Source organism: Neolamprologus multifasciatus, chromosome 4 (assembly GCF_963576455.1).
Source record: "Neolamprologus multifasciatus chromosome 4, fNeoMul1.2, whole genome shotgun sequence".
In the NCBI taxonomy this organism is placed as follows: domain Eukaryota; kingdom Metazoa; phylum Chordata; class Actinopteri; order Cichliformes; family Cichlidae; genus Neolamprologus; species Neolamprologus multifasciatus.
In genome coordinates, this window is record NC_140442.1 from 22647639 (window position 1) to 22664271 (window position 16633).

Genomic DNA, 16633 nt, shown 5'->3' on the forward strand with positions numbered 1-16633 from the left:
AAAAATTTGAGTTTTTATTTAAGACCAGATGCTTCCAAATAAAATATTCTGTATAAAAAAAAGTCTACAGGAAAATACTTGATGCAGCTATCAGAGAGACACCAAAGTGAGGAAATGTGAGCTGTGCTGGGATGTCAGTGTCTGATTACTCAAAGACTGCAGACACTAAATGAGATGCATCGGCCGATTTCAGATGTCGCTCTTTATCAGTCAACAGTGCCCGGAAAAAGCACAGGAATTTTCTGCGGGCGTAACCAACACAGAAGAACAGTCTACCTCAACCCTCGGGCCCCACAGGCAGTAATGCTCAACAGCTGTTCTCATGCCACATCTGCACAAACCATCCCTAACCTCCTCTGACTTTACTTCTAAATACGAACCAATGCAACAGCAGTAAGGTGCTGATGTTTCATCCTCCTCCACATCTGCTACAATAGATAATGAGGTATTATTATTACTGCCATCACTGTTTTTATGAAGGCATTGGTATTCAGGCTATGCAGTGGCTAAATGCCTGGTTGAATGCATATAGCAGGGAAGTTAATGGGAGACAAAGACATTCTTCTTTGAAATTCTGGGTTGCATCCTTGTCTTTGGCTAATGTGTGCTCAACATAAAACAGATCACCTTGAGGTACTTCAGGGACTCCACAGGAGTAACTGTAAAAAACAAAATAAACACAAATAATTCAGTGATAAATCACCATGAGCTGCATTGGCTGTAAAGGTATTTTAAAAAAACAAAAACCTTTGACGTAACATAGCATGTCGTCTGAAACTGAAGCGACGTGGACTTGTTTCCAAGCTGAAGAATGAGGCTCAAACATGTAATCGTTTTCTAAATTTGGTGCCAGTTTTTGTTGTGCGCATGAAATGATGAAAAAGACGAAAGAAGAAAGTGTTGTTTCATTTCACTTTGAATGTTAAATCAATCCTATATTTAAAAAAACAACTTCAAATAACAGCAAAGTGGTTCTTTTAAGCTTTAGCTCCAGTCACTCCTTCACTGAGGACTCTCTGGTCAGCGCCCTTCGGGCTTTGCAGCCATTTTTCTGGGATTCATCTTGACAGGAAGTGAACTGGCTCTGGCAGATAAATCCAATCTGTCCAGAGACTGCAAAATCCACCTGCTTGTACCTGATAAATGTTATATTTTATGATGTTTTTATTATTCTTGGTCCTTATAAAGATAACAGAAACACGAACTGTGCCTGTTTTTATAACAACATGGTGATGTCTGACTTTTTGACCTATGACCTTTAAGCATTACATACTAAAATGGTGTGTTTTATTATCTTTACCCATATGATTAAAGCAGGACTGGCTGAAATCTTTAGCTTCTATAAGTTGTAAAAACTTGAGACTTTAAGATCTATTCATGCCGTGTGTAATTTTGAAAAACTTTCTGGTGTCATTGTAAAGTTGAATATATAAAAAGTGTGTTGTACAGCTCTCTCCGTGCCCTTTCATGTGATATAATACACAATATGAGGGTAGGTTACTTAAGCTTTAGGACATTCCTTCTTTTTTTATACTCCTGCTCTCTCTCTGCTCCAGCTCTCTTTCTTCTGGCAGCTGCGCTTTATGAGAGGTCTGGAAGTTTGCAGATATTCAGCAGCGGAAGCTCACACCCTAGAGGATATGAAGAGTTTTCCCTAAACATACCAGCTGCTGGTGGTGGTATTATCATCATTAAGTTGTGCTGCTAAACTTTAACAAGGCGTGTTGTTTGATCCTAATTAGCATCTGGCAGATTGGGGATACAACTCTGAGCAAATGAAAGGCTTTAGGTGCTTCACGTGTTCATCAGTTTTATGTTTCAGGGGGGGAAAAAACTCAGATCCGGATCACTGAACATCTTTTACTGTCAGATAAACGGACTGATACTTACTCCACGAAGGAGGGGTCAGGGAGAAAAGAAGGACTTCCTTTCTATAGGAAACTTTTCACATCTAATTCCCACAGAGGTCGAGACAGAGAGAGAGAAGGAGGGAGGGAGCTGCTGACTCAGGACTTTCCCCCTCCTCCGTCCCCGTCTTCTAAGCGGTGTGAAGCGGCAGTGCAGACGTGAACGAGGTGAGTCATTCAGATAGAGATCAGTCGGCTGCATGGGAGCGCTGTGGCGGTGATGTGAGATTGTGATGCATGACAGTCTGCTAGAAAGCACGGAGGCTTCACTAACTACAGTTTGGCTTTAACTTGTATAATGCTGCAGAAAACCCTTTAATGTGGACTACACAGCCAACAGAATAACTGCATGTACTTATGGATGCTATGAAATAAGAAGCATCAGTATGTAAACATGCCTTTCATCATGATATTAGGAGAAAATCCTGTTTGATTTACAAGTTTCCAGTTCAAGTAGAGATTTCTGCAAGAAAGAAAAAAAAGAGAAAATCTTATGTAATACCCTTGGTCAGAGCGCGAGCCATGTCAAACATCTGGGTAAATCCCAGAAGGACCCGAATACAAGCAAGCAGCACATTTCCACTGTGAGAAAGGAAGAAAACACCATTCAGGCAGTCGGGGTGAGGGTGGGTGGGGGGAATCATCAATCTATAATCACAATCAATTATTATAAATTCAAGTTTAAGCACAAATGACCAATAATGTAACCTGTAACCTGGGAAGGGAGCGTTTGTTTTGTTTTTTGTTGCTTTCTACTTTGTTTAATTTGCAGCAGCAGATCAGCAGAATTTATGTGAGACTCCTATAGATCTGCAAAACAGTGCACATTTACCCACATTGCACTAAATCCAACCCCTGATTAGCATTACATAACTATGAATTGCTCCAAACATATGGTGCTTTCTGCACCTCAGACAGACGAACTGTAGGATGGAGTCATAGTTTTATTGTTAGAACTCCTGAAGTCAGCTGACCTGTTATTGTTGTGCTTTGATTTTTGTGTTTGGACTTTTCATTCCTGCTTTTCATTCTCTATTCTTTATTTTTGCTTCTGCTCTTGGTCTTTATTAGGGGTACTTTGAGTGTCCTTGGTGTTTCTCTGCTCATCTTTCTGTGCTAACTTTTGTCCTCCAGTGTTTGCTTGTTTGCATGTTTAAAGTGAGTCATCTTGTTTTGGCTGAAACTTCCAGTCTGTCCTGGTTGTCTTGATTACATTAACTTGCGTCTCATTCCCCTCCCCTCTTTACCTTCTCCCAATTAGTCCTCGGTGTATAAATAGCCCTGTCCTCCTTATTGCTCTTGTCGTGTCATCAGTTTTTGTTCCTGTTTTGTTCTCCGTGTTCTCTTGCTTCTTTTCTTCTTTTCATCATTTTACCCTTGGACTCTGTTACTTTTTGGATTTGGTGAACAAAAAAAGAAGACCTTTAGTTTGAATCAACTGCAACTCAACCATTCAAACCCTCTCGGAGCTGTCTGTAGCACAAAGGTGGACACATAAGTGCTAAAATATGACTCAGACACAGAAAACCTCCTGCTTCTCTCATTTAGGAAAGTGTCCCTTTGAAATGGACTGTCAAAGAAAAGGAAAGAGAGTCAGACACAGCTGAATCCTGAAAACTAAGTCCTTGTCAGGAATAATTCAAGGCAAAAACATAAATAAATAATTGGGGAGGGGGGGGTTAAATACCATTTTCAAATTATTAGTTCCGTTTACAAAAATACTGTTTTTGTTATGAAGTCTTAATCCAAGTCTTCACCTTAAAAACATGCATTTTATACACAATTTTGACTCTGCATCTGATAGTGTCCTGATGTTTTGATGGCATTTCTCAAGTACTCTGTGGTTGCGCCTCTATTTTGCCCCTATGATTATTAAGAGTAATGTCCCATAGATATATGCAAATAAATGTGAATGTAACATTTCAGGAAAACCCGTACGATGTGATACAGCGTTACACGAGAACCCTTTCCTGAGGGTGCCAAGTAAACATTCGGAAAATATCGGCTGCTGTGAAGGTGGATACCGGCATTTCATATTAGCTTACTTTGTTTCTTCTGTTGATTAGAGCAAAACAACAAGAGCAAGTTATTTTTAAGAGTGTGCAGAAGTTGCGTTCGTGGTCTTTAGCTGAGCAGCCACCTGTGTGTAAAGGATGCAACTGTGGGTATGGACTCAGCTGTCCTATAAACACAGCAGTACACCCTGTTCTGAACACAGAGAGTCTGGCAGACGGCCATCACCTATCCCCCAGTCCTCCAGAGTTTGCTATCTGAAAACAAAAAAAGCCCAGGGTCATTTTTCAAGCGATTTATGGTCCTTGCAGTCCAGATTCCTTTTGCAATGTTAAATCTCTGTGGATAACACACACTGACTAGGTTAAGCAGCTGGTTCTTATTCATTTGCTCATTTGCGAGTCTGTCATGGAGGAAAAATGTTGGTTCTGGTGACACACACTGTAGCAGCAACTACCGCAAACAGTGTCTGGGGTAGTTCCTGCTGCATTTGTTTATATGTAGGCCAGTCTGTGAATAGAGTTTTTTCAAGAGAAATTCTGCAGCTGTGGATGGTACAGATTGAAATAAAAACCAGCTACAAAGATTGGTTTGTAGAAGAAGTGAGTAAAGTACGCAGGAAGTAAGAGGAGCAGGTGTTTATGAGGCAAAATCAGCATGCCCATCTCACACTCCTGTTGGCCACTGTCTAGCTGGCTGTGCAGTCATGGTAGAATATGGCCAGAGAAACATCTGGTTTGGCATGACTATACCAGAAAGCCCAGTTTTGTTTTTATTATTAGCATTATTATTATTGAGGTATTCTCTCAGAATCACATTTAACTGACCATTAAAAGGCCGCTGGGCTGCCTGGAAAAAACAAAAACCTTTACTTGATTTTTTCCCCACAGTTCCAGTCTCCTGATTTCTCTTCCCAGGTTGATGCATGTTTTTGCTGGCTCACTGCTTCAGATTCCTCTTTCTTTTTCCAGCTTCTGACATCATTATCTCACTTTCAAAGCAGCTGTCCAACAACTGACTCCACATATAGGCCATCTCGCTATGTGATTACACCACTTGGGTTTCATTTTGATTTCAGCTACAAACTGGTAAAGTTTCATGACTTTATCTTACATGCTTTGTGCGACTTATCGTGTTCAGAAAGCAGACAGATAGCTAGAAGTGCAGGCTCAAGTTCCCAGACGTGGAATAATCCAGGATTAGAAACCTTTCTCGCTGAAGGTCTTTGCTGAGTCTGAGCCAACAAGCAGACTTAACATGCGTCTGGGAAACTGGATGATGAAACTCTGCTACAGTGAGTGTCACCAGGACACCACCAGGATGATGACACACAAATTCCAGATAATATAGAAAAGTCTCTCGAGTCCATTTTCAGCAGATATTAACTCTCTGCTCTCACCTTAGTTACAGCCATGTCGGGCATCCTCCTCCTGCTCCTGTCCTTATCCTGCCTGGTGGCCACGGTGCCTCCTCCAGTCCCCTGCAGACACTGCTGTGATCACCTGGAGCCAGCAGAGGGCAGCGGCGCCCAGCCAAGAAGTTATGCCCCAGAGGTCCGCACATACATCAACATGACCATTCTGAAAGGTAACACATCTATAGCAGCCATCTGAGGTCAAGTCACCAAGCACCAAATCATTTTTCTGTGTGAACCTGTGTAATATATGTAGTAGAACATCTGCAGACTCACAGGTTTTCACAATGAAGCCAGAATTGTTTGGGGAAAAAACACTTTTAAACATATGTGTATTTGAAATTTAAGGAGAGGTCTTGTTTTATAAAGAGTTATGTTGGAATGGAATTTATGGCAACAAAAAAGGGTGAAGGCAACATGTTTATGGAGCCATGCAGGTCATTGGACAACCGAGCCAAAGACAACACAACAGGCCCAGTGTTTCTACACTGTATAATGTGCAAAAACAGAAAGTGTGGCTGTGCTGAAGTATTTGGTCGTGTTTGAGACTATAGATAAAGATGATGGACGGAGAGGGAAAACTATTTATTTCAATACTTTATTCAACAAAAAATATCAGCAAATATAGTTTTTAGATTAGAGGTGAAAAGTCTTCAAAAACTTAAATAAATCCAGTTACCTGTTTTTTGTTTGTTTTTATTTTTTCAAGCACAGACATCAGCTAATATGATGCTCTTTGTTATGATAAAGCAAGCTGGTCTTTGGCATCAGAAGGAAGCATCACACCACTCGCAGAACGTATTGCAGGTTTTGGATGATTATCCGACAGCCTCAAAGACAATTTTAGACCAGCTTTCTTTGCAAAGCTCTTTCAACGATTGTTCTTGATTTTGGACTTTTTAAAAATGATCTCATACTGTCGTGTAATTATTTTCACTTTAGGTGACAAAGGAGACCGTGGTGAGAGAGGGACACCAGGCAAAGCTGGACTTGAAGGACCTCCAGGCTCTATTGGGCCAGCGGGATCAAAAGGCTCTAAGGGTCAGGCTGGTCTCCCAGGAGACCCTTGCAAAGTCCAGTACTCTGCTTTCTCCGTCGGCCGTCGAAAATCCCTTCACAGCCTGGACTCCTATCAGGCGCTTGTGTTCGACACGGTCTTCGTTAACCTCGACGACCACTTCAACATGTTCAAGGGAACGTTCGTCTGCCACATCCCAGGGATCTACTTCTTCAACGTCAACATCCACACGTGGAACTTCAAGGAGACGTACCTCCACATAATGCAGAACGACACAGAGCGGGCGATTGTGTACGCTCAGCCCAGCGACCGCTCAATCATGCAGAGTCAGAGCCTGATGCTGGAGCTGGAGCTGAACGATGAGGTGTGGGTCCGCCTGTACAAGAGGGAGAGAGAGAACGCCATTTACAGTGACGATGTAGATATCTACATAACGTTCAGTGGATACCTCATCAAGCCCAGTGAAGAGAAGGAATGAATCGGCTGAGTATTACTGTACACGGTCGAGCTCGAAAGCAATTTACCACAAAACCGTCCTTGTAGATAAACACATACTCAACAAGATAAAAATGTTTATATAAAAAGAAAGACTCCTAGCTTTACCAGATTTCCCTGGTGGGCTGAAAAAAATGATTCAGATTCAAAATTTCAATATTAATATTAAGAAAATATGAAGTTGTCACCGATTTAAGAAAACAAAACAATACATTTAACGAAATCAACAAATAATGAGTTAAATATTAAATAATTTAAATACTGCACAGCAGTGAGTGGCCTAACTAAATAAAATGGGCAGTGTGCTTTCTGGAGTAAGTATAAAAAAACAATCACCACATGTTCACACGTCAACTGCACAGAAAAAAGCAGCAAGATCTGTCAAGAAGTCTCAAGTGGCCTCTACCGCTTAGATCTACTACACTGCATGCAAGAAGCAGTGAGAAAAACCACACCAGCTCTCTGCAGAGCTTCCACCGTCTAGTCAAACATAAGGCTCTGGGGCCAGAATCGGCCCAGCGAAGACTCGATTCCGGCCCACTGGACGGCTTTAGTAAATGTAAGGAGTGCATAAATATTTAACTTTTAACTGTATTTCCATAAGTTTTACAGCTTTTCTTATTGATAAAGACTGGAAATGGGGGTGGGCAGTCTTTATCAATAAGAAAAGTTTTTAACTAACAGATAAACAATTAAATGACAGGAAAAGTTCCTGTTGTTCCGCTAAGTCCACTCTAAATGAATAACAATAATTATAGGACAGTGTGTGCAATGAACTATTGTCAAATTTTGTGTCATTTTACACAATTATTTTACTTTTTACATTTTACATTTATTTTACATTTATTTTACATTTTACATTTTACATTTTACACAATTACGTTTGACTGCTTTGACCCAAAGATCAAAGCGGGCTGTATGTGGCTCAATAAAATGAGTTTGATATCGCCGGTCTAGAACCAAAAAAAGCGAAGAAAAAAACAGGGTTTGGCAACCCTAAAACCACACCAGATTGGTATCTACAAGGGCAATGCTCTGTATCACTATTTAAAAAAAAAAAAAAAAGAAAAACTTGAATTAAATATCTTTATCTCAGGGAGGAAAAAATAAAACCATTTAAAACAGGATACATCAAACTATCGGTGTGCAATAGCCAGGCCCTGAAATCTGTCTTTAGATTAGATTCCCATTTTAACAGGTATCACAGGATAAGGTTGCAGGGTCTGCTTTGAGCTTCTGACAGGAGTGTAACATAAGCCCTTCTTTTCTTCAGCCGGGGGCTCAAAGCCAAAGTCAGTCTGACTTTGGAAAACGGAGACGATCAGTCGCATTACCTCCTTGCACCAACGACTCTTATACACTGATCCAGCATCAATCAAACAGACCCTAATTGCTTTCAGCTGTGCTCATAAAGGGGAAAAATGACTGCCCACAAATGTGAAACATGCACATTAGTTAGCTTTATAGGTGACTGTGGGCAGATTCTGTTACCCTTACCTAAAGGTGGGGGGACTGTTTCCACTGTGCTGAGCTAAGCTGTAGTTTCATATTTGCCAAATGAGAGAGGTAAATATATTCTTATGAACCCCACAGCAAAAAAACATTTTTTACCCACAAAGCAGTTTCATTGTGTTTGTCAATCACAGACATGTTTTTAAACCATCAAATATCAAATAAGTCTTGGTTTGGAAGCCATCACTCCTGCCCCTGATGTGTAAAACTAGATGCATTAAACAAAGCATTAACTTTACAAAGATGCAGGCTCAATCTGTTTATTTAACATGAAAAATTATCTGTATTTGGTGTTCAGAAGCATTTTATATGACATTCACTGGGAAGATTTGCTGTTAGTGAGTTTTGCTAAAACACGGTGCTAACTGAACTCCTGCTGAATTTGGGTTTGGGAAATGTATATTTTACAAAGTATTCTCCTTTCCTTCTAAGATTTACATCTTCAGCTAACTTTAATCTTTTATGCATGCAAAACCATTAAATTCAAAACACAAATAGCTAAGCTCTGGCAGTCATAGTTTAAAATGACTCAATACTCTAACGAGTGAGAAAACTGATTCTCCAGACAACCGCAAATGAATGAATGAATGAATAAATAAATAACTCTCACCTTCTAATCCTGAGTCGTGCATTAATAACAGATAAATAACAGCCAGAAAAGTCTCTTTTTTTTTGCAAAACTGTGATATCACGGTGAAGTTTAACCTTTATGATGTCATCATTTCATCTGAGTAAACCTTCACCTCTAACCACTGAAAACATTTTAAATCGTCCTGGATTCCACATAAACATTTGTGTCAGTTTGAGGAAATTCCCTGATAGCATTCGTGAGATATTACAAAGAAAGTGCAGACACACAACCCGACAAAGTTATGTCACTAAAGCTGTGAAGGAAAATGAAACTACACTAAAGATCACACATGGACTGCAGAGCTTAATGCAGCACAAAACACAAATACTAATCTGATTATTAAAAGCACTCCAAGCATTGATACATAATGTAATATTTGAGAATGTGAAGCATTAATTAAACTGTATACACTAAAAAGTGAGCCATTGCCGTATTGCTTTAAACCTGCATTCTTCCTAATGGCCAGCAGGGGGAGACTTATCAGGCTGTTAAAAGAAAATAAGTAATGTTACTTTCCTTTCCCTGTGACGAGAATAAACATTTTCATATGACTTTATGCGCTCAGTTACTAATCTCAGGTCACAGTTGGGTTCACGTTGTAAATATGACCATTATTAGAGTCACAAAACAGGATAAATCAGCGTATACTCACGACTCACAAGTCATAAGGCAGTGAGCGTGCCGTGGGCCTCAGTTTCATGGTTAAATCTAACAGTGCGCTCCATTTGAAGTTGTGTATACACTGTTGTGTATTTGTGACTCGCTAAATTAGCCATACATAGAGCACTGACCAGCCAATATCCATGCTGTGATGTTTTGAAGAGCAAAAACAGGCGTTGTGCTGTTTTTCCACACTTGTGTCAAATCACTTCCAGTTCTCACTTCTGAGACAAATGGAACGCAGCATGACCCTCACTCACCATGGGTGACGTCATGGGGGTTACATCCATCTTTTATATACAGTCTGTTCCACATTTAAGGTCGTGGCGTTGATGCTCTAACAGCAGTGACTCCTTATCCAGCTTTGGTTATTCCGTGACTGGAATAAAAAGTGAATGTTGTTTATAGTAGTCAGCAACAATAATGATAAGAACGTCTTTTTGGACACATGTTCAATGTAATTCTCACTGTGAGCCCTTCTTATTTCATGTCCACTCATGTCAGTCCCCACAGACTGACATGAGTTATATAAAATAAATGAAAGAAGCAGAAAAAGGGTTACTGTTCATTTGTTTCTACTCATCTAAAGTATTTATTTTCTTCCATTCACTTGTTCACATTACCATCATGTGTCCCTAGGGTCAGTCCTTCAGCTGGAACCTGCATCATTAAACTTAGATTTGTTGATTTGTTGTCAGGGTGTATCATCAAGATGGGTTTCCAGCCAATCACACTTACATCACAGCACCTTACCTGCCTGACATAATCTACTGGGCATAGTCAGGAAGCATGTTTAAGCCATGCCATGTTTAAGGTATACATTTTGTCTTTTCAGTTTGAACTAAAGGCACGATTATTTAGGTTTGCTCTAGTATATAGGTGCCCAGATCAGCACTGCCAGCCACGACAAAATGACTGGAAGATGGTGATAAACTTGTCCACGCTGACACCTTGAGGAATAAAAGGAGAGGTGCTTGATATTTAACTACATTCTTGATGACTAGAATTTTTGTCCCACCTGTGATATGAATCACAAATATATACAAGCATAAACAAACTAAAGCAAGCGGCGAGCTGAAGTGTTCACACTTGAGACATGGTCAGCATTTCCTGTTAACATTTTTGTGGGCTGCACTGGTTTCCTGTTATTCTCCTACAAGCCATGTATTTTTCACCACGATTCTCAGCTCTCATTCCAAGTGATAGTTGTGCGTTACATTGCGTAACCTTTCGCAGTCTGGTAGATTAATGTTAGTATTGTATCATAATCACACTAAAGAAGAGCAGATTAACCTTTCCTGCCCCGCAACATTATTTCTCTAAATTCCAGCTACATGAATACTTCTAAAATGTGCCATGAAGTTCAAATATGACATTTGTGTTTTTAACATCAGTTGAGATGAAGTAGGCTGTGGTTTTTGCAGTGCAGTTTAAACAAAATGTTCAAGGCTCCCTTTGAAAAAAGAAAGCAGTATTTATTCATGAGTTTTATTTCTGCCAATAAATAAAAGTCAATTCTTTGAACTTTCACAGAAATGAAAACTATCATTGTTAACTGAATGAATGTGAACACTCACATAAAAAAGACCAAAGAACGAAATGCAGGTTTTTTTTCCATTATCTTCATACAAACAGTCTTTTTTTGTATATTTAGAACAACGATGTTGAGATGACATTAGATCTTTAATTTTTTTTTTTTTTAACAGTAACAACACCCCACAGTTGCACAAAACAAACCAAAAAGCATTGAAACGACACTGACTCAGTGTGTATGTATTTGTGAGTGCACACACACATAAGAACGTGCAGAATAATGTCGGACAGAGCATGACCTCACATACAGTCTGAACCAAACACAGGCACACTGGAGAGAAACAAATCCATACAAATTCACACATAAAGACATTTACGGTTCTCCTAAAGGGCTCCTGTGTTTACTTTTTTCCCCCCAAATGATGATTGCACACGATAAACACAGGCCAGCACGTCAAGCATACTTTGCTGTGGCTTCATACAGCTCTTACTGTATTTGGATTTAAGTAAAAATTAAGTCCTACAAAAATACTTTTTTTTTTTGCTGTGTAAACGTTTGCAACCAAAGGCACTGTCTTCCCTTTGCACTTTTCCCCCTTAAAATTGACCCAGCCTCATGCTGCAAAGCTCCGATTCTAACCGTGTTCACGCCTTCGCCTTTCAGCTAGCGCCGAGTATAGCCTCATTACACGTTACAGTTGTACTTTGATGTTATCATCAAACCAACTCGATGCATCTCACAGCAGCGCAGTAGCGTTGCACAACTGAAAACTGTGTTTTGCTGGCTTCATATAATGTGCTCAGCTCATTTGCTACAAAAAACAATGCATCCCATGAAAATTCTGCCCTTAGATTTTAAAAAATGTAAATAAATGACTGCCTATCAATGCTACCCCTCAGCCTCCTATTAGATGCACCTATGGTATCCTTCTTCAGTTATCACATTCACAAGATTTTCAGAACTTCACCTCTGACCTTAGAAGAGGTCAGTTATCACCTATGGTATCAATTTGAAATTCCTAAGTTGCCTCGTGTTCACAAAGTTGGGTGTCCACACCACCCCGGTTACCCCCCTCAACCCCATCAGCCTTTTATGGCACTGTTGCAGTCTTCAGGGTTACCCAGCATAATTAAGTGTTAAAAACTGTACACTGTGCATGGAAACACCAAGCAAGTGTTGATGGCAACAACATGAAACAAAAGAAAATGTTCCCTTTACAAACTGTTTAAATACACATAGGCACGTTTGAACAAGTACAACCATGAAGACCAAAAAAAAAAAAATCCTCACGCCAGGGATTTATATTTTAAAAGACAAGCTGAGACAAATCCCACTAATCTGCCTGCTGTGCTGCCTACTGGAGCTGCTGTGCTTCTGTACGATGAGGCTACATCATGCTTTGAAACTGCTAAAATAAAGCAAGCAGCGAAAATGTTGTCAGGATAAATTGTTGGTATCATTTAATGGGCCATGCAAATGCTCCAGGTGTGAAAACGCAGCAGGGTTTTCTCTGTAAGAGTTAGCAACATGAACATATTCTTCATGTACGTGTATGAGGTATAACTGAACTGTCATTAATATGCATTTTCAACAGAAAAATCCCTTTCATGCTTAACATAAACGTTGCACTTTTACAATGTGAAATAAATAAGCTGACCTACAATTAAAGGAACTACAATTGAAACTAATCAAGCAGACTTTTTTTTTTAAAGCAGGCCAAAATTTCCAAAACTGCTGCAGCCGTGCTAGCATCACAACGAGCATGGTTTCCGTGCCCCCGCAGAGGTGGGATCTTTCAAACGTCGCACTACAGAAGCCTCTCTGATCATCACAATTAGTCACAACACAACTGTGGCCACAAATGGCAGGCATGGAGGGGACATCAAAGATGAGACTGCAGCACACGCAGCATGGAGTTTTGAATTAAAGGGGACATGTTACTGCCACAACTACACACGATTCAGTTTTTATAAAAAAGAAAAAAAAAAACTGGGCCTCGGTGAAGAACCTCAGCTCATCTGCTGTTCACCTCCTTTCACCTCCCTTTAAGCCAGCTTTCTTCTTCTGATTGGTTTTCCCCTTTGTAGACAGGAGGTTCGAGCAGCAGAGGGGTGGAGCAGCTGGCTATGAGACAACCAACATTAGGAATAGCTGCTTCCACTGATGTCATTCAGATTCAAGAGTAGGAAAAAGAGAAAAAAAAACAGTTTTAAATTAAACATTAGGACTTGAAAAGGGTTTGAAACTTTGGCCACGTTTCATATCAGCATCCACCACTGTAACAGCACATATATGAAGAAAATAAGGAGAGAACACAATAGGTCCTCTTTAAGGACTACACTGAACACACTTCATCTATTTGTTCATGTCTAACCTCTGTGCTTCTTGTTAGCTTTGTTAAGAAAAACCATAACTGATAATGGCTTTGACTCATTAGTGTGCTTCCTCAGAAGATTGAGTGTCTCTAATCATTTTCACGTTTAGTTTAGCATAAGCAACACTGGAGAAAACATCTGCACAACCCAGAAGAAGGAGGGATGTGTCACTGTGGTTCGGGGCAACATTTAATTATTAAAAAAAAACAAAAAAAAAAAAAACATCTTGTCTGCGTGGCTCCATCAGCTCAGTAGAATCACGAGTCACTCATTGAGGAGTGAGTCTGGTTTCTCATATCCAAACAGCCTGAAGTCAGGTTCGTACAGCTTGTACAGTTCCCTGCGTGCCTCTACTGGAACTGTGCTGAACCAGTCCGACTCCCAGCTGCTGGCTGTAAGGTTCCTGCTGGAGGTGGGAAACTCCACCACGTTGTCTACCCGCAGCAGTCGCAGCAAGTGCTCAGCATCTTCCTCTGCCGTCTCTAAGTGTCCCACAAAGTCATACTGAATTTGACATGGGTGACAAAGTCGATACACTTGCCGCCAGTGCTCATTGAAGGGCATGTCCTTCTCTGTCTGAGGGTCCAGGAGATACTGGATGAAGTGGGAGAAAGAGGGATGGATACCCAAAGAAAAGGCTTCATCCACAGAAGCAGGAGGCGTCGGCTGGTTAGCGTAGCGGCGCAGCATGACCTGCGCAAAGCGTCGGTAGAAGTCCTCATTGGGTAGCTCAAACTTATTCCGGTAGGCAGAAATGAGACGGACAAAAGGGTCACGCACAAAGAGGAACTTGGTGTACTTCTTCAGCTTCACCTGGGAAAAATAAATTACAGTTTTCTTAACATTCAATTATTGAATACACACGTGTATTTCAAAACTGTAACGGTGAAAAGAAAAAAAAAAGAAAAGAACAGAGCAGAGAGCAGTATTCATCTTCCTGTGCTGCATCAATAATGTCTCTGTGAGAGATCAGTTATGCATCCCCATAACATTGAAGGGACTTATATAAAACAGAATAAACATCTAACTGAGGTAGAAGGTTCAGAACACATTCCAGGTAGCTTGAAGCAAATTCATCAAAACATAAAAAAATTAATCAACAGCACATTTACCAAGTTAAATTATATTTTTTACTACCATACAGAGAACAAGAAGGTGGGAAATTTGGACAGACCTTCATGAGGTGCCTTGCAAACTTGCCATAACGTTTCCAGAACTTATTGAAGGTGAAGTGCATGCTGCTGTTGTGGACCAGGTCCCTGGGGATGGCCAGGGGGTCTCTCTGAGGAACGCCCTCCTGCAGCAGGCTTTCACTGAGAATTATCATGATGCGCTTCCAGTTACTGCACGCTACCTGAGAAGGGAAAGTTTATTGTCCACTCAGATGTCACAGTGAAACAGGCAGACACACACCGTCTATGAGCGTGTGACCACTGACAGGAGGGAACCATGTATGCCGTTGTTACATGTGCCTTATTAAGTTTTACAGGAGCATGTGTCTGCATACCTTGGGAACATAGCAGTAGATAATGCCATGCCTGTCATCCACGATTAGATGATCCAGCTCCTTGTTGGGAATGTCGTCAAATGAACGGTTTTTGCCATGAAATAAGATGCTGTCATTGGCGCACATCTCCTGAAGCAACCTCCGCCTCTGCTCCTATCGTTCCATTCGTGAAGCACAGGAAAATTAACAATTACCAACCGAGGTTATAAATACTTCATTTTCAGACATTGCTCACTGACTGGGGAGCTTTTGCTCCTTCATTTACATACTTAGGGATATTAACCAAAATTATATCTACAGCAAGGAGTATCAACAGGTTTCCAGTAACTGTTTTTGTTCCTGACGTTAAAGGCCTTTGTGGGTGCCCTTAAGGTTACTGCTGTCACACGTGATTATAGTTATGACAGGCTCTTTTTCTTTAATGCCAGTTTGAGTTTCTTAAATCTGCGATTAGGTTAACACTGTCTCAATTAGAGGCTCTGCTCCTGTCAACTACTCACAGCCCAGAAATGTGAAAGTTCTGCTCATTAGTACAGATTTCTTCACTGGACTTTGTTACATGACAGACATTTGGATGTGCTGGAGCAGAGAGAAGGCACACAGGTGGAAATAAGAACAACTTAAGTGACTCTATTTAAGTTATCTCATTGAAGAAGCAAGAAACCAGCACCCAGAATATTTCATTTTTTTGTGCAGCAACTGTGCTTTTCCTGCTAAGACATCTCAAAATGTCAACAGTAAAACTTTTAAATCAACTAGTAAACATTTACTACTACTAACAACAATAAAAACTGAGTTAACCTGTCTGTCACGGAGCTCTGGAGCCAGTGGGGTCAGGTGAATCTTCCACTCCCGCCGCGGTATATATCGTTCCTCTGCTTTCTCTGACTGGTTGCTTGTGTCAGCCGGGGCAGCGTCAGTGGGCTCACCAGTTCCCGGCTCTAAGAACTGGTTAACAAAGGCATCGATGTCCGACAGGAAGGACGGGGCTCGAGAGGTCTGTGGCCTCTTCTGGGGAACGGGGTGCGGGACTTTGGGGCCCGGGGAGACAGGAGTGTGCAAATAGAAATGGGAGGCACCGACATCGTCCCAGTAGATGATGATCAGAAGGATCATAAAGGCCGAGCCCAGGACTACAAAAATGCGGAACATCCTGGACGTTCCCATGGTGACTGTTGCTTGCTACAGGGTCACCATGGCAACAGAGTCAAGGTCCAGGAGCGCTCTCTCTCTCTCTCCCTTTCTGTCTCACCATGGCGATAGATAGATAGTCTGTGGTAGCATCAGACTTATTGTGGTGCTGGTGCATTGCAGGAGCGCGCTGCACAAGAGAAGAAGTGGTCAAACATCAATAAACTCACCTCTGTGTCATACCTGCACACACACAAACACACAGAAAGCATAGTCATGTCTTTCATCTCCAGCTGGGGTACAGGATTCAACACCTGTTCTGACACTAACACAGACACAATAATTTATTAAATTAATTATTTTGTTGCTTTGCAAATTCAAAAAAATAAGTCTGGTTAAAAAGCACAGAACCGCAGTCTGGATGACAGAAGCTTTC

General features: G+C 40.8%; 2 protein-coding genes across 3 annotated transcripts; one reads left to right on the forward strand and one right to left on the reverse strand.

The window, feature by feature from the left end:
- The first annotated feature begins 1927 nt into the window (after positions 1 to 1927).
- Positions 1928 to 13781, forward strand: c1qtnf6a (C1q and TNF related 6a). 2 transcript variants are annotated; one of them, XM_085156813.1, is made up of 3 exons: positions 1928 to 2075; positions 5325 to 5507; positions 6277 to 13781. In XM_085156813.1, exons 2-3 carry the CDS (start codon positions 5333 to 5335, stop codon positions 6828 to 6830), a joined length of 729 nt encoding a protein of 242 aa, XP_085012939.1. In that variant the 5' UTR covers positions 1928 to 2075; positions 5325 to 5332; the 3' UTR covers positions 6831 to 13781. The 2 variants fall into 2 exon arrangements, with proteins under 2 accessions (XP_085012939.1, XP_085012938.1); XM_085156812.1 differs by lacking the exon at positions 1928 to 2075 and adding an exon at positions 4779 to 5214.
- LOC146520441 (carbohydrate sulfotransferase 12-like) lies at positions 11125 to 16595 on the reverse strand. Its single transcript, XM_085156811.1, has 4 exons — positions 15868 to 16595; positions 15067 to 15219; positions 14734 to 14913; positions 11125 to 14372 (listed from the first exon to the last, which is right to left on the reverse strand). The coding sequence occupies exons 1-4, from the start codon at positions 16231 to 16233 to the stop codon at positions 13824 to 13826; spliced, it is 1248 nt and encodes a 415-aa protein (XP_085012937.1). The 5' UTR covers positions 16234 to 16595; the 3' UTR covers positions 11125 to 13823.
- Positions 16596 to 16633: the final 38 nt, after the last annotated feature.

Bases quoted from the DNA above. Each gene is read 5' to 3' on its own strand.
- c1qtnf6a (XM_085156812.1), top strand. From the start codon at position 5,178: ATGCGTCTGGGAAACTGGATGATGAAACTCTGCTACA. The intron at 5,215-5,324 runs GTGAGTGTCACC...CTCTCACCTTAG, and splicing joins GATGATGAAACTCTGCTACA to TTACAGCCATGTCGGGCATC. The intron at 5,508-6,276 runs GTAACACATCTA...TTTTCACTTTAG, and splicing joins CAACATGACCATTCTGAAAG to GTGACAAAGGAGACCGTGGT.
- LOC146520441 (XM_085156811.1), bottom strand. From the start codon at position 16,233: ATGGGAACGTCCAGGATGTTCCGCATTTTTGTAGTCCTGGGCTCGGCC. The intron at 15,220-15,867 runs GTTAACTCAGTT...ATGGAACGATAG, and splicing joins CAGAGCTCCGTGACAGACAG to GAGCAGAGGCGGAGGTTGCT. The intron at 14,914-15,066 runs GTATGCAGACAC...TTCCCTTCTCAG, and splicing joins TCTACTGCTATGTTCCCAAG to GTAGCGTGCAGTAACTGGAA.